The sequence below is a fragment of the Cajanus cajan genome, chromosome 3 (assembly GCF_000230855.2).
Source record: "Cajanus cajan strain Asha chromosome 3, NIPB_CcT2T_4, whole genome shotgun sequence".
Classification (NCBI taxonomy): Eukaryota; Viridiplantae; Streptophyta; class Magnoliopsida; order Fabales; family Fabaceae; genus Cajanus; species Cajanus cajan.
In genome coordinates this window covers 3,986,265-4,004,962 of record NC_138519.1, presented here as the reverse complement: position 1 = coordinate 4,004,962, position 18,698 = coordinate 3,986,265, and the positions used below count along the sequence as shown (strand labels likewise).

The window sequence follows — 18,698 nt, the reverse complement described above, 5'->3', positions numbered from 1 at the left end:
TCATTTTTGTGTTTTTAGAGCTAGCCCTGATGCGGTATATAGTAAAATATGCTAAGGATCAGTGTTTCTCTTTTACCCTTTTTGTTTTGTTTCAACAATTGCAATAATCAATGTCAAGAATTGCTAGAATATCTTGCAAATATCCCATAAATATCATTATTGAATCAAACTACTTTTAGAATATCTTAGATGGTCTCTATGAACTGGGGAAATGGTTTTCATCTTTCATAATATTTCATGATTTGTTTTTTTATTTAATTAGGATTATGAGTCTACCCAGTCTAATATTAGTATAAAAAGGGTCAGTGTTTTGTCTTCTATGTAACACCATTATACACAAGAAAATCTTATTCATAGTATATTTTGTTTTTCTTTTTCTCCTTCTCTACCTAAATCCCTGTAATTTGTACAAGAATCAGGTATCCCAAATATATGGTACCAAATTTCCTCTTTTCAGAATCTGGTGGTGTGTAATCTCCCTTGGCAATGTTTTTTATTTGTTCCAACACTTGCTTGACAACAAATTAAAATGGAACCTAGAGGATGTTGAGGGGAAAAAATAGTTGTTCAGAGCATAATTGTAGATTTTAAAACCAAGGTTATTAACATGTTAGATGAACACAGTAGATAACAGTGCACATTATTTTTTCATAATTTCTTTTATCTGCTCATATTTTTTCATTAATTGCTCTTGTGCATTGCTCTTTTATCTGCTCATATTTTTTCATTAATTGCTCTTGTAGATTTTAAAAACAATCATTGATATTGCCTAATGCCTAGTCAAAAACCAAGGTTATTAACATGTTAGATGAACACAGTAGATAACAGTGCTCATATTTTTTCATTAATTTCTTTTATCTAAATATATGTAGGAATGACTTTTAAGGGTTGCTGCAAGTTGGACACGTTATCAAATTTATATGACAAATTGGATAGTGATTTAAAGACATACATTGATCATATCATATCCTCAAATGGTCCAGCTAGTTGTCTTTTGCGGCTATTGAATATAGGGTCTAAAGGCAACAGTATTCCAACCCATTTATGTAGAATTCTTATGTCAAAGTATCAGCAGCAACACGAACGCCTGGACTTTTATTCTTTTTTAATCAATAACATTTCCATGAACATCATGCTTGAAGATGTTCTTTTTTTAATTGGGTTACCCATTGATGGGAAACCCATCATCCTAGTTCATAGCCGTGACGAGGATGCATTTGCTATATTTAGGATCCAGGCAAAGACCCTTAGTCTTTCTCAATTGAAAAACATTGCATGTGGAGAGTTGCCCTGTGACCAAAAAATTATTGTTGTGTTGTTGATGATTATTAATTGTATAATAATAGCAACAGGGGATGGACATTTATGTCGCCCTTCATACGTTCAATTCATTAGAGATTTGAACGATGTAAATAATTATGCTTGGGGGTTGCATTACTTTCATTCATATATCATGGGATGAAGCAGTTTGCCAAAGGAGACAAGAAATTTTGTGATGGCAACATGTGGGTTGTATTTAGGGATGGCAAAAATACCCGCACCCGCGGGTATCTGCGGGTAAAATCCGCTATGGATAATAAATGGATAGGTTAATTGGCTACCCGCGAATAATGGGGACGGATAATTTTTTACCCGTTTATAAACGGGGCGGGGGCGGGTATGATGATATCCATATCCGCGGGTACCCGTTTAATAATATTTCTTAAATATCCTAATTATCCTTGTACCACATAACCCTAACACTACACTCTTTCATCTTTTTTTCTTACAAAAGTGAGGTTGATGAAGTTACCAACATGTGTTAAGCAAGTTATAGAATTATGTTGGATGTAATTTGATTAATTTTCTATCTTTGATTGGACCAATAAAATTTATGTATCTTAAGTTGTTTACTTTCGTTTAGAATTATGATATTGAATTATTGTAGCTTTGTGATGAGACTTTAACTTACTTGTGAGATTGATGTATTTTAAGTTATTGATTATCTTGCATTTTTATTATTATTTCAACAAAATTAATATTAAATACAAGTTCAAAATTAACATTAAATTTTTATTTTTAATATTTCAATGACATTAAATATAAACTTAAAATTATTTGTAATATAATTTTTTTTAATTTCTTAAAAAATTTATAAATATCCATGGATATCCGTGGATATCCGCGGGTATTCAAGAAATTCATGGATACCCGTTTAATGGATATCCGCACGAATATGGGGTGGGTATGAGGCTAATTTTTATCTAGCGGGGCAGGTGCGGGTTTACTATTATCCGCCCCCATGGGGCCCATTGCCATCCCTAGTTGTATTGGTAAGGAAATTTTTTTCTTGAGTTTTTCTTTCTTTTTTATGATTTTTGATATTTTAATAAGTTGATATGTTTTTTCTCCTTTTAGGGTTTTTTTGTACACATTCCGAAATTGCGGGAAACACTTAAAATTGACCTCAGCCTCAACCAAGTACAGGAGTCACCAACACCCTTGCTATTTTCGGTTGTGGAGGCATTTCATAAGATAGGAAAATCAAAGAAACTGATACAAATTTTAGATTTTATTTACTATATTTTATAATCAAAAGAAATCTAATATTAAATTACAAGATAATAAAAAATATAACTAAAATCATAATAAATTTTATAATATTAAATTTAATATATACTAAAATTAATTAAATATTTGTATTTAAGAAATTGTTATAGATTTTAAATATATATTTTAAAGTTTTTATTTTATTAAATTAATTGAAAATAAATTATATTTTATCACTTTTTAATAAAGTGAGTGAATGATAATAAATTAATTAAAATTTTAAAATATATTTTAATTAAAAATATTTTTTTTATCAATACAGTGACTAAAAGTATTATAATAAATAATGAAATTAAACAAATTAAATCTTATATTAGTTATTTTTTTAATAATGTTAAATTAAATATTCTTATTATTTTACAATAAACTAAAATGAAAAGGTAATAAAATATTTTAATTGATATTTCAAATAAAATACATTAAAATATTATAATCAAAAGAAATCCAGTATTAAATCAAAAGATTATAAAAATCATAACTAAAATTATAATAAATATTCTTAAATTAAATATTTGTATTAAAGAAATTATTATAGATTTTAGATTTTATTTATTATATTTTATAATCAAAAGATATCTAATATTAAATTAAAAGATATCTAATATTATGATGATGATTTCTCAAAGTTTAGAAAAGCTACTGTATTATATATATATATATATATATATATATATATATATATATATTACTTTTAATATTCTACTAAGGAATTAAAGTGGCACAGCGATACCATGCTTGGCCCATAATTCCCACGTCCATGGATCGAGACCTGGCTTTAGCATTTTAATAAAAGCTGCCACATCAATTGACATTTGAATAAAAAAAAAAGTTTTAGCAACCGATTTTAATTCGGTCGCTAAAAGATTCAAAAGTTTAGGATTAGCTATCGAATTAAATTCGGTCGCAATTTTTTTGATAATTTATTTAAAATTGGTCGCTAATTCTGTTGCAAGCCATGTTTTCATAAAACACAATTAAACAGTGACCGATTTAGCGACCGATTTTCTCGCTACCACTCTAATCCGTCGCTAATTCAGTCGTAACATAGTGACTGATAAATTTCGGTCGCTAAATCGGTCGCTAAATCGGTCGCTATATCGGTCGCTAATTCGGTCGCAAAATAGAGACCGAAAAATTTCGGTCGCTAATTTCGGTCGTTATTTCGTATTTTTCTTGTAGTGAAGGTAACTAATTTTTAAAAGTGATCTTTTATATATAAAAAAAAGTACTTTTTATGAAATAAGTTGCAATAAACCAACCCTAACTTAATCTTATTCTTAAAAAAAAAACATTCATTAAAAAATGTATAATTCATTTCTAAAAGCATATCTATACAATTAACCTAAGTTTAAATTTTATTCATTAAAAAAAATAATTTTCATTTTCCCAAAATTTTTCTATATAATAATAATTATTATTATTATAAATTTTTAACACATATTTTATTTTGTTTCTGTTGATACTTCATGAAATATTTTCTCTATAATTTTCTTATATTCAATGGGTTGTAATATACTGTGAAAATTAAATTTGTTCCATACTCTCATAGTAATAGAAGTTATTTAGCCACATATTTTTATTATAGTCACTAACGAAAAAAAAAACTGTGTTTTGTTTCTCTTTTAAAACTATAAATAAAATAAAAATTAGCCGTGAGTAATTAAAAGATTGAACAAAAAAGAATTATAATTATAAGAGTAGTTTTTATTAAAAAAAATAGTGAAAATAAAAAATAATTTAAAAGGTAATAAGGAATTGGGATAATCCCTTTATTAATAGATTCTTAGAACGATTCTTATGTTTTTTTTCCTAATACAATCTAGTGGCTATGTATCTTCCGCTACGTCATTACTATAAAGTGGGCCAAGAGTACTTTGTGAAAACTAACGTATAATGCGGGCCCATAGCACTTCTCTATGCCAAAGCTAACATAAACATTTTATTTATATAGAATTTCATTAAGTAGAATGAGGTAATTAATTTTAATTAAATACTCTCTCTCATAATAAATATCATATTAAAAATCTTAAAATAATTGTTATATTAATTTTTAACATAGTATTAATTTTTTATTTATATTCTTTATAATATAATATAAAATAATATTTTATAAAATTATTATTCTCTTTTATTTATTTATTATTGTTTTTAATTTATATAAGATAACATAAAACCACATTTATTATAGTACATAGAAATCCTTGAAAGAAATATTGAATGTAGGATACCTTTTTGGCGTTGATAACAAGTTACAAGTTTTTGGCTTTGGAATCTGCCGCCACGTCACTACTATAAAAGTGGGCCAATAGCACTTCCTTGTGAAAACCAACGTAAAATGTGGTTCCTCTCGTTGATAACAATGTTAGTTTTCGGGAAAACTACAAACTTCAAAAAATATTAACTTTGCCTTTGAACTTTGAAGACTTCATTATTTTTTTTTCTTGTTTTAATTAATTAATTCAATTTTTTATTATTAAAATATTTAACTTAATCTCTTAATTTTAAATGGTTATTTTTATCTAATTGAAATTAAAATTAAATTTTTATATATTGATGATACGTGTCTCTTTTTTTTATTATATTATTATGTTATGTGTAAAATAAAATTAACATCGTTAGTTTTAATTAAACAGAAAAAACCACGTTGTGTTAAAGATCAAAATTGATTAAAAAAAACAAGGGAAATTAATTGAATTAATTAAATAAAATTAGATATTGAACCATTCTCGAATAAAAACTAGTGCTATAAATGTAAACTGGAACCCATATATATTAGCAGTTTGTTTTAGACTTTTTAGTCCACTTTCCTCATTCAAGATAAATGGCAGAAGCAACAACAGGGTAACATTTTTTCATGGCCTCACTTTCTTCAATGTACTATGTATTGATCGAACCACAACACAAGCTTCATGTTAACATAGCTATAGTGACTCACATGAATGTTGTTAAATTGGTTTGTAGGTACGCTGTTGTGACTGGAGCAAATAAAGGGATTGGATTTGCAATATGCAAGCAATTGGCTTCAAATGGCATCACTGTGGTGCTGACAGCCAGAGATGAGAAGAGGGGTCTTGAAGCTGTTGAGAAACTCAAAGAACTTGGTCTCAATGGCCATGTGCTTTTTCATCAACTTGATGTTGCAGATCCTGCAAGTATAGGATCACTTGCAGATTTCATCAGGAACCAATTTGGAAAGCTAGATATTTTGGTAAGAAATTTCTTTGGTTGTTTATAATGTTATCATCACATTTGTAATTGTAAGAGAAGAGTGATCATAACACAGTGTTTAACATATAGTCGTTCAAATTTATTAAAAGTTAAAAAATTAGAAGAGACTCGATAAATAAAAATAAGATGCGAGAATCACAAATTATAATGTATATTTGATTATGCAATTGGATATTCTGAATAACCAGAAATATTTGAAACTTGGAAATTTGTGTAGGTAAACAATGCTGGAATTCCTGGAGCACATGTGAACGGTGAGGCTTTGGTTGCTGCTGATATAGTGGTATGATTTTATTTCCCCTTCACGTGTTTACCCCTAAATTTAAGCAAGTTTTATTCAAAATTAATTAGAGAATAATATCTAGTATTGGAAATTGAATTTAGTGTAATTGTTAGTGCAAAGTGCATTCCAGATTAGCTGCATCGTGTCTTGGTGTTGAATATTGTTAACCAATGCCAAACAAGAAAGTTGAATCAAAGCAATAGGACATGAGAAGAGAAAACTGAATTACATTTGCAGTGAAATGTGAAGATTGAATGAATATGAATATTTTGATGAGAATTCACTTCCGGTGCTTTTCCTTTCTTTACTATGGTGAATTATCTTTCCCATCAATAAAGAAAGGGATTGACAAATTGTACATAAATTGAATCAACTATTAAAATTTTCACGTCATGTATTAGTAATCAAAGGGTGTGAAGGGTAAAGATCCATCACATGCATATGAAAGGTAGAAAGCATAATACTTAAAGTAACATTGTAATTGATAAGATGGAAATTATACAATGGAGACTCTTATTTGTAGAGCTGATTGTGTTGCTGACTCATTAACGTTTTCTATAACCTCCATATTATCATGATTTGCACCAATTGTTTCCCTTATCAAAAAAGAAATCAAGTTTCTTGAATTTTGGTTGCAGAAACATGCTGGCCGTGTTGATTGGAGTAAAATAGTAACTAATAGCTACGAATTAACAGAAGCAGCTCTTAAAACAAACTACTATGGAGCCAAGGAACTGACCACAACACTTATTCCCCTTCTCCAGCTCTCAAGCTCCCCAAAAATTGTCAATGTTTCATCATCCATGGGAAGACTAGAGGTATGTAAGATACACTGATACAAGTAACTTTTTGCCCCTCACTTTGGTAGCTCGATTTGTAACTTAGCTTTTGAAAATATTGATGTTTTTGTGTACATTGTGTTTGCAACCAGATATGTATGTCATCTAAAATTAAATGACTAGGTTAATTGATTTATTGTCTATTAGAGAAAAAAAATTCATCAGAATGGAATATAGTACTAAGGACTAAGTGTTTACAACAACTCACGCACTCTGATCGACCAACAGATTCAAACCTATTTGATGTCTATTAGTGCAACTGAAGGTGATGTATGTTCTCAATTTTTTATTTTTTTGCAGAATATACCAAATGGTTGGCCTAAAGAAGCACTGAGTGATGTTGAAAACCTTACAGAAGAAAAGATTGATGAGATTTTGAATGAATTTCTAAAGGACTTTAAAGAGGGTTCACTAGAAACCAAAGGTTGGCCCCTTGCTATGCCTGCATATAGTGTCTCAAAAGCTGCTCTGAATGCCTACACAAGGGTTCTGGCCAAGAAGCACCCCTCATTCTGCATCAATGCTCTTTGTCCTGGCTATGTGAAAACAGACATAAACTACAACGCTGGTATTCTAACACCTGATGAAGGTGCTGAAGCTGCTGTGAGATTGGCACTGCTACCTCATGGTGCTCCTTCTGGCCTCTTCTTCTTTCGAACCGAAGAAAAACCATTCTGATAATGGATTGTTGCTAGAAAACATAAAATGGGTTACTGATATCACATGAAGCCATGTTTGTTGCTAGATTTTCTAGACTTTAAATTAACTCTCGATATTCACATGTTTTAAGTTAGCTTTTCTTGCAATATAAAAACAAGAACCATGTCTAAGCAGTAATATGGTTTCTCATGTTTGAACTAGTTTTACATTCTATCAAATAAAGGAGTAATGTTGAAATTAATGTCTCAAGTATGTTTGATTTGTGCAAAATAGGATAGTTAAAAGGAAATTTTTGGCAGGAAATGTATTTACAACGTCAGACCAATGTTTAGCACACTATCACACTAAATCTAACGCCACTTACCATCGTTGAAAATTGAAATACTCAAGTACTCAACCATTTTTTATATGCATCTAACTGGTCGTTTACTATTGCACTTGTTCAAGGTTTCTATTTTTCTTTTCTTACCAAAATTAATGTGCTGTATCAGCATTATAATGCTTCCAATGATTCTTGTGCACGGGTTGATAACTTCCTCAAGTGGAAAAAATCATTCTATATTTTACTCAAGAATGAAACAATATATGAGAATTTTATGGTGAAAAGAAGGCGAGTATTTATTCATGTATTTTTTTTTACGACATCTAAATCATGATTCATTAGTTTTTTTGTCTAATAGAATACATTAGATATTTCCTTCGCCCATAAAATTAGCATAATATGCTACTTTTTTATATAATAAAATTGACTTATCATACTTTATTAAATGAATATAGTATATTTTTTTAATAAATTATGTACTTGAATGAAATTAGGTTGAAAATACATTAATAATTTAAGTATGATTTTTTAACTCATAGGTCAAATATTTATTATATATAACTAAAATTTATAATAAATTATATATATACAATATATTGAATATATAAATTATATTTAAAATTTGTTTGCATAGATATTTTTAAACATTGATATTATATTTTATATTTTAGATAAATAATTTATATTATAATATAAGATTATTTTAAATTATTAATAATTTATTTTAAAAATAAAATTTAATTTATAAACAAGTAAATATGATAAATAAAAAAATTAGACTATAAAAGGAAGTTAAAAAAATCTTTAAACCATTCCTATAAAAAAATAAAGGGAGCTTGAGCACTATCGATTAAAGGTTGATTTGTGATTTTTTTTATATGTATAATTGCCTTTCATTAAATCAACCAATACACTATTCTGTATATATCTAAATCAAAGATTAAATTATAATTTGTGGTTAAAAAATATAAGTGTTATCATATAAATTTGAATCGCTATTATTATTTATTAATAAAAATATTTTTAAGAGTTATTCTCATCTATTAAATTTAGGATAAATTTTTTTTTTGATCTTTCAAATTTAAAATTATTTTTTTAATTTCTTTAAATTTTAAAAATCTTGTTTTAGTCACTCAAATTAAATTACCAATAACATATATAAAAATGACAAATTGAGACAATTATGCATCATCAAGTTAAATTTAATTTAATATTTTCACTAATAAAGACACCATTAAATAGATTTTATAAAGCAATATTTGATAAATTTTCTAATAAAATTTAAGTATAAAGATTAAAATAAATTTTTTTAAATTATAAATATTAAAAAAATCAGTTTTTAATTTAAAAATTGAAAAATAAATTTAACTTAAATATAAAAGACTAAAAGCATATCTAAGCATTAATTTAATTAACAACCTCCCATAAAAATTCACCTTTCTTAAACCACTTTTCTTTTATCTTTATCTATGCACTTGGTTTTCTTAGTCCCTTAATATCTCTTTCAATCTATTCTTCGCAATTTATTTCTTTTTTGGGTATACATGACTCAAATTTATTTCTAAATTGAATTTTAATAATTTTTAAAAGAAAATGCTAATAATAAAAAATAACAAAATATTAATCACCAAAAATAAAATAACAATATATTACAATATAAATTTTTATTATGAATTTAACATGTAATTTATATGTTTAAAAGTATTTTTCATTACAAATATAATTTATATATTTAAAATATTTATTAATTTTAAACTTAATTATATAAAAATAAAAATTTATCATATGTATTGTTCAAACTTTAAAAAAAAAAAAAAAAAAAAAAAAAACTTGTTATAAATAGCAAATAACTTGCTTTGATTGGTGTTCTTTGTTTATCCCTTTGAAAACTTCACAACCAGAGAATTTTTTAAAAAGCCACCGCTTAACAAACACACTAGAAGGCAAGAAAGCTTGGTTGAACATCTTTTCCTCTCAGTCAACACATGCAATGTTACGCCTTCAAGTCTAAAAACAACAATGAAGAACAAAGAAGATGTGATATTGCATAAGCAGTGACAACAATGAAAAACAAAGAAGATGTGATATTGCATAAGCAGTGACGTTCTTGTACTTTGTAAATTTTACGGGGATAAAATTGTAATTCGGATTCTATATAATTTTTCGATATTATATTAACAGTACGTTCATTATTTGAGATCTTAAAAAGTATGATTAATGGTGTCAAAAATAAGTATGATTAATTGTATCTTCGAATAATAACAGTTCAGAACCTCTTGTATATATCTTATTTAGTGCAGCTTATTTCACTGTTTGAGCAACAAAATAGATTGAAATTAGTTTCTTATTAACTGTTAAATAAAATTGTTGTTTTAATTCATAGGATATGATTTACAATGTTTTTTTTTTTAATTTTAAAAAATAATAGAAAAGAAAAACACTCTCAATACTACCTAGCAGAATGTCAATAACATGCTAAGACTACTAATAGAGACTCATCTAAAAAAATTACTGTACAGGTCAGTTGCAGTTATTCAACTCTCTAAATTAAATGATTTACAATGTTAATTATAAGGTTTATCAGCTTCCATATTTATTGTAAGACTTTATGTATAACTATGTATCTTAAACTTTGTAAGATATGGTCTTTTTAGGCATATAATAAAATCTTATATAATATATCTTAAATCTTGTGTATCGTCAAGTGTTTATATGCAATTAGTCTTTTATTTGCTTGGTCGCAAATATAATTGTTGGGAAAAGAAGCTTTCAAACAGCGGAAGCGCGCACACAAAAATAGAGAAACAAAAAACAAACTCAGAAATTAACGTGGTTCGACACTTCTTGCCTACATCCACAAACAACTCATTTTATTTCTCCACTTGCAATTTTTACGAGGACAAAATTGCAAACCCTCTCATTCACAAGTTTTCTGGAAAAACTTGGAAACCTTCATACACAAGTTTTCTGGCGAAACTTGGAAACCCTCTCATGACACACAACTACCCAAGTCCCCAATACACCCATTGGAACCAATGTTGTTGTGGTGAGTAGACCCAAACTATCACCCCTTATTTATAGTAGTAGTCTAGTCTACCACTTCCCTTCTTCAAACTACCCAATTTGGGACTTTGGAGGATACCCACACACATTGGGCACAACAAATCCTCCCTTCATCCAAAGTCTCACATTAATCCATCATCATTCACAAGTTTTCTGGCGAAACTTGAAAACCCTCCTTCACAAGTTTTCCTGGCGAAACTTAAAAACCATCTCTTCACAAGTTTTTCTGGCGAAACTTGAAAACCATCTCTTCACAAGTTTTTCTGGCGAAACTTGAAAAACCCTTTCCCACAAGTTTTCTGGCGAAACTTGGAAACCCTCCCTTCACAAGTTTTATGGTTGAAACTTGAAAACAATAATTAAGGTTTGTTTGAACTAATCCACTTGAATTTGAACTCTTGAATAAAGATAATCAAGTGATGTAGGCATCAAGTTGAACCCATTTATTAGTAAAAAAGATCATTCTTGGACACCCATAATACCTATTTCCCACCTATAAAATGTGGGGGTGTCTAAATGTAAATAGCCTTATTAGTAAATTGTTTTAATCCACATTCTTAGGCACTTCCCTCTTTCACGAGCAATATGGCAGAAGCAGCAAAAAGGTAACATTTTCCTTAGACTCCCTTTCTTCAATGTACTCTGCATTTAACCGTAACTTTGCATTAACAAAACTATAGTGATTCATATCAATGTTGTTTGTAGGTACGCTGTTGTGACTGGAGCAAATAAAGGGATTGGATTTGCAATATGCAAGCAATTGGCTTCAAATGGGATCACTGTGGTGCTGACAGCCAGAGATGAGAAGAGGGGTCTTGAAGCTGTTGAGAAACTCAAAGAACTTGGTCTCAATGGCCATGTACTTTATCATCAACTTGATGTTGCAGATCCTGCAAGTATAGGATCACTTGCAGATTTCATCAGGAACCAATTTGGAAAACTAGATATTTTGGTAAGAAATTTCTTTTGTTGTTTATAATGTTATCATCACATTTGTAATTGTAAGAGAAGAGTGATCATAACAGTGTTTAACGCACTTCTTGTAACATATAGTCGTTGAAATTTATTAAAAGTTACAAAATTAGAAGAGACTCGATAAATGAAAATAAGATGTGAGAATCACAAATTATAATGTATATTTGATTATGCAATTGGACATTCTGAATAACCAGAAATATTTGAAACTTGGAAATTTGTGTAGGTAAACAATGCTGCAATTCCTGGAGCACATGTGAACGGTGAGGCTTTGGTTGCTGCTGATATAATGGTATGATTTTATTTCCCCTTCACGTGCTTACCCCTAAATTTAATCAAGTTTATTTAAAATTAATTAGAGATTAATTTCTAGCATTGGAAAATGAATTTACTGTAGTTGTTAGCGCAAAGTGCATTCCAGATTAGCTGCATCGTGTCTTGGTGTTGAATATTGTTAACCAATGCCAAACAAGAAAGTTGAATCAAAGCAATAGGACATGAGAAGAGAAAACTGAATTACATTTGCAGTGAAATGTGAAGATTGAATGAATATGAATATTTTGATGAGAATTCACTTCCGGTGCTTTTCCTTTCTTTACTATGGTGAATTATCTTTCCCATTAATAAAGAAAGAGATTGACAAATTGTACATAAATTGAATCAACTAATAAAATTTTCACGTCATGTATTAGTAATCTAAGGGTGTGAAGGGTAAAGATCCATCACATGCATATGAAAGGTAGAAAGCATAAGACTTAAAGTAACATTTTAATTGATAAGATGGAAATTATACAATGAAGACTCTTATTTGTAGAGCTGATTGTGTTACTGACTCATTAACGTTTTCTATAACCTCCGTATTATCATGATTTGCACCAATTGTTTCCCTTATCAAAAAAGAAATCAAGTTTCTTGATTTTTGGTTGCAGAAACATGCTGGCCCTGTTGATTGGAGTAAAATAGTAATTAATAGCTACGAATTAACAGAAGCAGCTCTTAAAACAAACTACTATGGAGCCAAGGAACTGACCACAACACTTATTCCCCTTCTCCAGCTCTCAAGCTCCCCAAAAATTGTCAATGTTTCAGCATCCATGGGAAGACTAGAGGTATGTAAGATACACTGATACAAGTAACTTTTTGCCCCTCAATTTGGTAGCTCAATTTGTAACTTAGCTTTTGAAAATATTAATGTTTTTGTGTACATTGTGTTTGCAACCAGATATGTATGTCATCTAAAATTAAAAGACTAGGTTAATTGAATTATTGTCTATTAGAAAAAAAAAATCCATCAGAATGGAATATAGTACTAAGGAGTTAGTGTTTACAACAACTCACGCACTCTGATCAACCAACAGAGTCAAACCTATTTGATCTCTATTAGTGCAATTGAAGGTGATGTATGTTCTCATTTGTATTTTTTTTTGCAGAATATACCAAATGGATGGCCTAAAGAAGCACTGAGTGATGTTGAAAACCTTACAGAAGAAAAAATTGATGAGATTTTGAATGAATTTCTAAAGGACTTTAAAGAGGGTTCACTAGAAACCAAAGGTTGGCCCCTTGCTATTCCTGCATATAGTGTCTCAAAAGCTGCTCTGAATGCCTACACAAGGGTTCTGGCCAAGAAGCACCCCTCATTCTGCATCAATGCTCTTTGTCCTGGCTATGTGAAAACAGACTTAAACTACAACGCTGGTATTCTAACACCTGATGAAGGTGCTGAAGCTGCTGTGAGATTGGCACTGCTACCTCATGGTGCTCCTTCTGGCCTCTTCTTCTTTCGAACCGAAGAAAAACCATTCTGATAATGGATTGTTGCTAGGAAACATAAAATGGGTTACTGATATCACATGTTTTAAGTTAGTTTTTCTTGCAATATTAATTTTAAACTTAATTATATAAAAATAAACATTTATCATATGTATTGTTCAAACTTAAAAAAAAAAAAAAAAAAAAAAAAACTTGTTATAAATAGCAAATAACTTGCTTTGATTGGTGTTCTTTGTTTATCCCTTTGAAAACTTCACAACCATAGAATTTTTTTAAAAGCCACCGCTTAACAAACACACTAGAAGGCAAGAAAGCTTGGTTGAACATCTTTTCCTCTCAGTCAACACATGCAATGTTACGCCCCGACGCTTCAAGTCTAAAAACAACAATGAAAAACAAAGAAGATGAGAATGTATCAATTAGAGTAGCCTTAGGAGATTTTTTTTATAACTTTATCTAGGTAAACAATGCTGGAATTCCTGGAGCACATTGGGACGGTGAGGCTCACTTGTTGTGGTATGATTCATTCCCACCTAATGTTCATATGTTTAACCGGATGTCGGGCACGTGTGTAGCTGAGTATCATGTGCACACGAACGTCTGTCCTAAACATCATGCGTGTGTGTGACTAAACATTCTTGATTTTGGTTGCAGGAAGATCCTGGTAATGTTGATTGGAGTAAAATAGTAACTGAAACCTATGAACTATCTGAAGCATGTTTTAAAACAAACTACTATGGAACCAAGGAATTGACCAAAACACTTATTCCCCTTCTCCACTTTTCAAACTCCCCAAGAATTGTCAATGTTTCATCATCCATTGGAAGGCTAGAGGTATGTGATACTAATAACCCACTTTGTTTGGTTACTTTGGTACCCCTTTTTTACATATCTAACTCATAAAATGGAAGGATGCAATTTCGATGATAAAATGCATTTCCAACTGTTAATTGAAAAAACAAGAATGGTCACTCCTCCTAACACATTCTCTTACGAGAGAACTTCTAAAATAAGTTAATTTTAACTTTTAGAGGAATTTATTTTATCTTTTTTCTTTTTCGTTTCTTAACTTATTAGTGTTTAGAGAAAGTGTAATTTAATTACTTTGGTTTTAACCTATATTTCACTGTGATCAGTTGAATGCATTTGAAGATGATGCTTATGATTTTCTTTTTCTTTTTCAGAACATACCAAATGGATGGCCTAAAGAAGTACTGAGTGATGTTGAAAACCTAACGGAAGAAAAGATTGATGAGATTTTGAATGAATTTCTAAAGGACTTTAAAGAGGGTTCATTAAAAACAAAAGGATGGCCTCTTGCTATTCCTACATATAGTATCTCAAAAGCAGCTGTGAATGCCTACACAAGGATCGTGGCCAAAAAGTACCCCTCATTCTGCATTAATGCTCTTTGCCCTGGACATGTCAAAACAGATATAAACCAAAATACTGGTGTTCTAACACCTGATGAAGGTGCTGAAGCTGCTGTGAGGTTGGCTCTAATAGAAAACAAAAAGATGATCCGGAGAGAAGAAGGAAAGGAATAATATGAGAATGAATATTTCTCTCTCACTATGAAACCAATACAAAAGGTCTGAATATATACAAGCAGTACACCTTTTCTAGGCTTAACCGTAAAGCAAAATATCAAAGCAATGAACTAATAAAAATAAGACACCTGTACAAAAAGATCAGGAAAGAATAAAAAAAGATCACAACTTGTTTTTATCAGAAAAGACAAAATAGCAGAATTGCTATTAGCTTCCTTCTAGAAGCTTGTATCCATATCCTTTGATACCCCCCGCAAGCTGGGGAACAAATGTTGATGAGACCCAGCTTGGAACAAATACTCTTGAAAGATTGAGGACTTAAGGCTTTGGTATAGATGTCTGCTAGCTGCTCAGTGGTGGAAATGGGAAGCAAATGAATGAGACCCTTCTTCAATTTTTCCCTGACAATATGGCAGTCTATTTCTATGTGTTTCGTGCGCTCATGAAACACTGGGTTTGCTGCAATGTACCTAGCTGAGTCATTGTCACAGTACAAAAGAGATGGTTGCTAAAAAAAAACTTTGAAATCTTGAAGAAGATAAGTTAGCCATTGAATTTCACATGTAACAGCAGCCATTGCTCTATATTCAGCTTCACAAGAACTCTTTGATATTGTTCCTTGCTTCTTTATTTCCAAGATACGAGGGAATTTCCAAGATACACACTAAAACCAGTCACTGATTGTCTTGAATCACTGCAAGTGCCCCAATCACTATCACAAAAGGCTTTTAGATGAGCAGAATTGCTGGAGGAGAAAAACAAACCAAGACTTGGGGCTCCTTTAATATATCTAAGAATTCTAATTGCTGCAGTATAATGAGCTATTGTAGGTTTAGCAAGAAACTGAGAGAGTTGCTGCACAGAAAAGGTGATGTCAGGTCTAGTATTAGTGAGATACATAAGCCTTCCAATCAATCTTCTGTATGCTTGAACATCTGTGAAAGATGCACTTCCAGTAGAAGACAATTTGTTAACATTATCAATTGGAGTGACTGCAGGTTTGCATGCTAAAAGACCTGCATCTGTTAGTAATTCCAGTGCATATTTCCTTTGATTCACCATTATCCCTTTCTTGCTTCTTGCTACTTCAAGACCAAGAAAATATCTCAAATCCCCAAGATCCTTGATCTTGAATGTCTCATTCAAGGCTTGTTTGATTCGATCAATCTCTTCTTTATCATTTCCTGCCAATATTATATCATCTACATACACCAATAATGTTGTAAGACCCTTCATAAGAATTAATGAACAAGGAATGATCATTCATAGATTGTGTGTATCCAACAGAAAGCAAAAAAGATGATAATTTGGCAAACCATTCTCTGCTGGCTTGCTTAAGGCCATATAAAGCCTTTTATAATTTACAAACTTGTCCTGGTTGAATAGAAGTCAATCCAGGAGGAGCAACCATGTATACATCTTCTTTCAACTCTCCATGTAAAAAGGCATTGTTTATGTCCAGTTGTTTTAGTTCCCAGTTATAGATAGAAGCTAGGGAAAGAAGCAACCTTATAGTTGTCATCTTTGCTACTGGAGAAAAGGTATCAAGGTAGTTAATACCTTCTGTTTGGGTGTACCCCTTTGCCACTAGTCTTGCCTTATACCTTTCAACAGTGCCATCAGGCTTATATTTTATTTTGAACACCCATTTACAACCTATGGCAGCTTTGTCCTTAGGCAGAAGAGCAACCTCCCATGTTTGATTTGACTCCAAAGCAGATATCTCACATTGTATAGCCTTTCTCCAACAGTCATACTTTATAGCTTCAGAATAAGTGTTTGGCTCAACATGTGAAGAAATAGACATAACAAAGGATGAGTAAGCAGATGATAATTTATTATAAGACAAAACAGAATTCAAAGGATATTTAACTCTTGAAGATGTATTGGAAACATTAAGATTACAATGGTAATCCTTTAGATACTCAGGTGGTTTTTTTGTTCGGGTACTCATTCGTATCATGGTCTTCATTGAGGTTTTGGTCTATTTGTGGGCTTACTTCTGCTGGAACTTCAATGTCAGATTCATGGTCATTATTACTATTATTATCATAATTATCACAAGGTATAAGAATGACTTGTGATGGCTGACTCAAAATGGGTTGATCTTCAATAAAAAAACTTTGATCATGAATGTTAGGACTGTCAGTTTCACTGTTAGCATCCTAAACCTTTTGATACGGAAAAACATGTTCATGGAAAACAACATCCCTAGACACAAAAATTTCTCTGGATTGAATATTTAACAAAACATATCCTTTTGTTCCCCTTTTAAAACCAAGAAAAACACATTTCGATGCCCTTGGATCAAATTTTCTTCTATTTGTTGACAAAGTGCTAGCATAGCATAAAGATCCAAACACCTTTAATTGATTAAAATTTGCTTCAGTTTTGTAAAGCATTTCATGAGGAGAAAATTTATCTAAAACAGGTGTGGGAAGCATGTTTATAATGTGGGCAGCATGTATCACAGAATATGACCAGTAAATTTTGGGCAAATGAGATTGTATCATGAGAGCTCTTGCTACGTTTAACAAATGACCATGTTTCCTTTCAACTATACTATTTTGTTGTGGAGTATTGACACACGAGGTTTGGTGCATTATCCCTTTGTTGACAAAGAAATTAGTCATGAAAAATTCAGTCCCATTGTCACTTCTTATGATTTTTATTGTTGTCTCAAATTGTGTTTGAACGAAAACAACAAAATTTTCCAAAGTCTTAACAGTTTCAGATTTTTGTTTTAAAAGAAAAATCCATGTGTACCTTGAACAATCATCAACTATGGTCAAGAAATATTTATGACCATGAATTGATGGTATTGAGTATGGTCCCCACAAATCAACGTGAATCAGATCAAAACATTTTTGAGATTTAGATGTACTAATAGGAAAGGGAAGTCTCTTTTGCTTTGCATAATGACAAATATCACAAACATATGATTTGTTGTATTTAACAAAAGGAAATTTATTCTTGATAACATCAATACATTTGTTTGAAACATGCCCTAACCGAAAATGCCAAAGAGTTTCTAGATCACTAGCAGTGAAATTGACAGTATTGATGGTATGTGTAAATTTGGTGGGTTTGATTTGAAGTTTGTGATAAAATGGGACCCTGAGTATATAAAGCATATCTTGCATCTTAGCTGAACCAATCATCTTCAAGGAGTTCTTGTCCTGAATGTGACAACCATCAGAGTCAAAGGTAAGCACACATGATAAATTATCAATTAACTTTGCTACCGAAAGAAGATTAAAAGTGAAACAAGGAATATACAAAACATTGTGTATGACATGATTTTGATTGAGAAAAACACTTCCAGAATAATTGGCAGTGACTTGATTTCCATTTGGTAACTTGACACAGATAGGATTAATTTGATGATATGAAGTAAAATGAGTCAAAGATGAACA

The 18,698-nt window shown here is 30.5% G+C and overlaps 2 protein-coding genes and 1 pseudogene across 5 annotated transcripts; all 3 read left to right on the top strand.

Moving 5' to 3' along the window:
- Window positions 1–5,372: 5,372 nt before the first annotated feature.
- Window positions 5,373–7,840, top strand: LOC109796789 ((+)-neomenthol dehydrogenase). 3 transcript variants are annotated; one of them, XM_083070219.1, is made up of 5 exons: window positions 5,373–5,430; window positions 5,551–5,797; window positions 6,035–6,100; window positions 6,739–6,918; window positions 7,240–7,840. In XM_083070219.1, the coding sequence occupies exons 1-5, from the start codon at window positions 5,411–5,413 to the stop codon at window positions 7,615–7,617; spliced, it is 891 nt and encodes a 296-aa protein (XP_082926345.1). In that variant the 5' UTR covers window positions 5,373–5,410; the 3' UTR covers window positions 7,618–7,840. The 3 variants fall into 3 exon arrangements, with proteins under 3 accessions (XP_082926345.1, XP_082926346.1, XP_029126575.2); XM_083070220.1 differs by having other exon boundaries at window positions 5,404–5,463; XM_029270742.2 differs by lacking the exon at window positions 5,373–5,430 and having other exon boundaries at window positions 5,470–5,797.
- A 2,385-nt stretch (window positions 7,841–10,225) lies between these two features.
- On the top strand, window positions 10,226–14,525 carry LOC145955456 ((+)-neomenthol dehydrogenase). Its single transcript, XM_083070221.1, has 6 exons — window positions 10,226–11,589; window positions 11,690–11,936; window positions 12,186–12,251; window positions 12,889–13,068; window positions 13,390–14,248; window positions 14,387–14,525. The coding sequence occupies exons 1-5, from the start codon at window positions 11,570–11,572 to the stop codon at window positions 13,765–13,767; spliced, it is 891 nt and encodes a 296-aa protein (XP_082926347.1). The 5' UTR covers window positions 10,226–11,569; the 3' UTR covers window positions 13,768–14,248; window positions 14,387–14,525.
- Window positions 14,381–15,279, top strand: LOC109795999 ((+)-neomenthol dehydrogenase pseudogene; annotated as a pseudogene). Its single transcript, XR_014432078.1, has 2 exons — window positions 14,381–14,566; window positions 14,917–15,279. The product of XR_014432078.1 is annotated as a (+)-neomenthol dehydrogenase pseudogene (transcript).
- Window positions 15,280–18,698: the final 3,419 nt, after the last annotated feature.